We start from the raw sequence: 5,416 nt of genomic DNA, 5'->3' as shown, positions 1-5,416 counted from the left end.
GAGGGAACCCATACCCACAGCAACAAAGTACACAAATCTCAACTCTCCGAGAAGAAAACTCCTCCAAGTGCTTTCCAACGAAGTGAGGCTCCAAAACCAATCAGCCCCCTTTCAAATCTAAGAGAGAAAGAGACTGGACAACAGCAAAACAATCCAAGAAACCACCGAGAACCTCCTACCGAAAGAGTAGGGACTCGTGGAGGAAGAAGAAGATGTAGTGCCACTTGTCTGGCAACACCACATGCAAGAGAACTCACCAACAACTGTTGCCGGAGAAAATTTGCAGCCACAACACCACAACTTGCCTCTGTAGAACAAAACGCAACCAAGAAGGGCTGGCCGATAGCAAGAGGGTTGCTGGACCACAAAAAGCAGCAGAATAGTGAAACGCAAGCATTGTTTGGGATTGATCTACAACCGGAAGGAGCCATGGAAGAAAACTCAAGGCATAAATGAAGAAAATGAAAAGCTCAATGCAAAGATGAAGCAACCTAAACCTAAGCGAATGATACCATGTTGGAAAATGCACAGGTGGAAGCATAAACAAAACTAGAGAGAGCTTGTGGACAAGAGGACCAACCCCTGCCTCCCCCTTCCAAGAGATGAAAATAGAATGTCTTAATGGAACAAGTCTTAAAACAAAATAAAAAACAACAAACTAAACACATCAAAGACTCCAAAACCTTTAGAGTGTGATCTCCTGATCAACACCTGGCAATATTAGGTGATCCCAATAGCTTGGACTAGACGGATGAACAAAGCTAAGCTTGGGACTAGTCCCTAGCAGTGTGTTCAAGTGTAAAGCTTGCCTTACTAAGGCCTTGCCAATCGTCCCTACCTTAGGGCCACAAATGTAACCTCCTAATGTGGCTATGCTAGCTTGTCCATCACATCCTTACTTCGATGTCACACCAGAATGCTCATTGCCGATGGGATGAAGAGAGCGCCCTATTTACCTAGATAAAAACAAAAAGATGGTCCTTCGCAATAGAGCGAGAGAAAGTTAATACCATCAGAAAACCAACAACCCATCCTATCTAACAAGCATCCATCAAGCATGCAAGATTCGATAGAACACAAGCAAGCAAGAGTAGAGAATAAGGTGAGCTAACTAGTATCCTTTTGCAAGAAAATGATTGTGTTTAGCTTCTTGTCAAAAATAACTCGTATATAAGTGACTAGTTCCCAGTAGACAAACCAAACTTACAAATGTTCTGATCTCTATTTTATTAGTTTTAACTTGTCTATACAGAAGTCCTTAAGACTTTCCCTATCCGACAATAAGCACAAGGTAAGACTGCTTTATATGTTCCAACACCGTCTTTAAGAGCCCACTCTAGCGGTTAAAAGAGCGGTTAAAAGAGCAAAGCACCTTTTGATAGGTTGGACAGGTGAAACCATAACTTACAGAGTGGTCAACACATTCCATTTTCAACGCATAAAATCTAAATCTCAAAAAATCATAAGACCTACAAGTTTTGTTGTATAAAATTTCAACACTTTCCCTCTTTGCTTTGGGCTGCAAGTCACCACTTACCCATCTATTTTAAGCTTCACTACAATAATAAATAAAATGAAGTATGTCATACATGCACTTTAAAGAGGGGAAGAAACAATTCAATGTTTGAGCCAAATGACTCCAATTCAATGTTTGAGCCAAATGACTCGTAAGTACATAAGTGCAAAAACTATACAAATTTCCACACCTATGTAAGTTAACATAGAGCTCCATAAAGTGAACTGTATGCTTGACAGGTATTAAGCTATATATAAACCTTAAGAAGTATGGCCACAACTTGGTAGGCAACAAATAAGACGGTCTTACAATTGTTGTTAATGCCGCATGTCATACTACCCATCTACGAGAAGACCATACATATGTAACACATACTTGAATTATTTGCCAAACAACTTGTGCAACATTTTGAAACATCCAAACCCATGAGATCTTACATATTAACCCGCCTGGATTTTGACCATCCAGTATGAAGAAGCCAAAAAAATATGGATGTGCCATGCTAATAAATCTGCCATAAATCTGGTCTCACTGGTTATGGGCCACTTTGCTTCATGGATTGGACTGAGTGAGTCCGATGAGCTATGAATTGTCGATATTCAACATGGTGATTTACAAGGAATATGCTCCAAATGATCCTCACTATCTTCACTTCCATAATCCACCAAGCCTTCCCACTGTGGCCCAGTGATTTCAACCTCAGAAGGGCTGCTGCTTTTAACAGTCCTTGATAAGCCTGTTGATGCAATGGTTTTCTCACTGCTGTCACCTGGCTTGGCACCCACAATTTTAAGACGCTGTGACACAACAGTCTGAACTGAAGATGATGCCACTCTTTTTCTTGAACTAATTAGAGGGACAATGTCTGCAGCACGCTCTGATCTTGAACCTGGAGTACATTCAGATTCCCGTTCCTTCTCAACCAGGCCAGTATCCCATAAATTCACACCTAAACCATCCCATGGCCCAGGGGTATCTTTGTGCGGTACAGTGGTGGTTGCTTCTCTTGCCATCACTACATAGCTTTTTCCTCCTGCAGCAGGAAAACTCAAAGGTGGAGCTCTTGCTGATAGTAAAGCCTGTTGACGCTCATTTTTCTCCACCTCTGCAGCCTGGCCACACCAACAGAAACTGTAAACACATCCATTAGTCTCATGGGCAAGGTAGAAGGCCCACCAAAACATATGATATTGCATCAGGACTAATGTGCAAGGAAACAGCTCTGTGCAGATTACCAAAATCAAAATCGAGTTATCAAGTCGTTACTTTGACCAACAACCCTCAGAGGAGCATAGATGTTGCACTCAAAAAGACTTGGGCAATACCTAGTTCAACGACATATGCACCTACAAAGAAATGAGCCTAGTTCAACGACATATGCACCTACAAAGAAATGAGGCAAAATGTGAAGGCATGCCCTCTTGGCATAGTTGCATGAAAAGGAAATGGACACCACTGATGTCTACGGCCTGAGACTAAGAAACAAGGAGTCTTAACATTACATAGTACACATGAGAGGTAAAATTGTAAAATTAAATAGAAATGAGGAAAAAAGTTAAGAGAAAAAGAGAAGAAACATGGGGTGGATCATAATTTGGAGAAAATGGCGATGGAACTTCGGGAAAAAATAAAACTCAAAAGGAAAACTTTGTGGGGAAAATCTTTGAAGGAGATCAAGAAATGGGAGGAGACAAAATGGAAACAGCCATTTGAAACTGCATTTCTGCATTTTGATTGAGAAACGGCAGTTTCCTATTACTATGCCTCTTGGTCCCAAATTAAGTGCGGCTTCATCTAAGACCCTGTGGCACAACTTTTAAAGCATCTTACGTGGAACATTGCAAGAATGAGACGGGCGAGTAGGCTTTACACAAAAGTTGTGGACGCCTGCCCACCAAAGGGATGACATGACCTGCCTGTCTGGAGCTCAAACATGGAAAGGCAGTGAGCGTTCAACAGGCCAACTGTGGCCAATCAAATGGCAAAGAGGCCAAATACTTCTCCAAAGCCTGCAATTCCTTCTGCACACCAGTAAGCAAGCCGAACAGAGAGCTCCTATCACAAAATGTGTGCACAGACATCTTGTCCAATTACATTAGATCTCCAGCAGTTGCCTGCCTGCATACAGCTTGTATGTACCCAGCCTAAGAGCACAGCTAGGCAGCTTCACTTAAGAAAATCAAAGGTTTCACCAGTTGAGAAGATAGTCCAAGTTATATGCATGAAAGGAGGAACATCTAAAAAATTTCCACCCTCGGCATGGAGCACCGAGGCCGGATTTGCTACTCTTGGTTGACAAGAAAAATGTAATAAACTGTATTTGAATGTGCAGTACCTTTGCAAAGGGATCGTTGCAAAACTTTGCAATGTGTCCTTTCCGTCCACACCTGGTAAAAAACAATTCATAACAAAACACACGCTTTAGAACTTCATCAATAAACATTACAACTGCCCAAAACAATAGTTCCAAGGAAAAGTGCTCTGGTTAGCAACAAAAGAAATGTCATTTTACTAGGGTCCGAGGCTCCAATTGCACAAAAAGGTGGCCCTCCATCCCTGCGGAGAGTAATCTTAGTGGGGCCACCATAAGTCCCATGTATGAGGAGCTCTCTCTGAAACTGACTCAATAACTCGCTTATATAGACCATCCATAAGTTAGGTGCCATAAATAGCCCAAGCCTCTAAAAACTCCTAAACCTCTCTATTTAAATGCGAGATTCCATCCCTCAGCTAACCTAATGTCATGTGCATCCGTTATTCTCGATGCTCATGGACATGGGCTGCTAAACAAAGGTGGCCAACGCTTCTAAGGTTTTAAGAGCATGAATTTATGAGTTCGGTAGAAATATATCACATTATAAAAATCATATTATGTGTTTCTAAAAAATGTACATACTATCAGCCATTTGAAAATCTATAAACACACACACACACACACACATATATATATGTAAATCCTAAATCCTATCATGTGTTCAAGATAAAGCTAGCATATGTATATAGATATATCTCCTACTTGTGGCAAGACACATTCTTGCAGTTGCGTTGCAGGTGGCCTTTCTCCCCACACTTGCCGCAGGTCACTCCTTCCACGCATTCCCAAGCCATGTGTCCCCTCCTGCTCTTTCCTACAGAGAAAATTTATTAGAAACAAAAAAGAGTACATGCATGCGCACATTCATATGTGTGTGTGAGATTGTATATACATATAATCTCCCAAAAAAGAGAGAGAGAGAGAGAGAGAAGATGCATGCGCACATCCAGATGTGTGTGTGAGATTGTATATACATATATTCTCCCCACACAAAAAGAGAGAGAGAGAGAGAGAGAGAGAAGATTTAGCCGATTTTGTTTTTTGATGCTAAATCAATGTTGGTGTTAATTTCTTAAACTGATTCGAAAAAGGGCAAGGTGAAAATGCAAACCCGTTGCAGCGAAAGCAGGTGTGCAGGGAACAGTCTCGGGCGAGATGGCCACCTCTCCCACACCTGTGGCAAGGCCCGCGCTGAGTTCCCATTCAGACGTCCGATTCGGGGCCCCGTGTGCTGTTGTTGCTGCTGCTACTGCTGCTGCTGCCGCGGCTGTTGTTTTAAGACTCAACCCTTGATCCTTCCGAGGGTTCCGTCTAGAGGCGTTTCACATTTCATGTCAGTAGCCCACTTTTAGTTTCACAAACATCCGCCAACCACCATTTGTCCGGGCAATGTTCACACAAGTCCCGGTCTAAAAAATTCATTGGCGAAGGACATGGTCCAACATGTTCACATATGGCTTGTCAAGGAATGACTCCCTACCCAAGAGAAACATGGTTGCTCATTTCTTTTAGCTATAACCAAACCATATGCAACATGATCGAGGCCGAGTGCAACCATGGCCTAAATGGAAAGCAATGACTGCAAA

The 5,416-nt window shown here is 42.1% G+C and overlaps 1 protein-coding gene across 1 annotated transcript; it reads right to left on the bottom strand.

Annotated features, from left to right (window-relative positions):
* Positions 1–1,616: 1,616 nt before the first annotated feature.
* LOC147631537 (uncharacterized) lies at positions 1,617–5,099 on the bottom strand. The gene is made up of 4 exons (XM_086808051.1): positions 4,942–5,099; positions 4,533–4,644; positions 3,852–3,903; positions 1,617–2,628 (listed from the first exon to the last, which is right to left on the bottom strand). The coding sequence occupies exons 2-4, from the start codon at positions 4,622–4,624 to the stop codon at positions 2,116–2,118; spliced, it is 657 nt and encodes a 218-aa protein (XP_086664177.1). The 5' UTR covers positions 4,625–4,644; positions 4,942–5,099; the 3' UTR covers positions 1,617–2,115.
* Between the last annotated feature and the right edge of the window lie 317 nt (positions 5,100–5,416).

Source organism: Cibotium barometz, chromosome 14, assembly GCF_041138505.1.
Source record: "Cibotium barometz isolate CiBa-2024 chromosome 14, ASM4113850v1, whole genome shotgun sequence".
NCBI classification, from domain to species: Eukaryota; Viridiplantae; Streptophyta; class Polypodiopsida; order Cyatheales; family Cibotiaceae; genus Cibotium; species Cibotium barometz.
The sequence above is the reverse complement of the archived record's forward strand: the minus strand, read 5'-3'. Positions and strand labels throughout refer to the sequence as shown.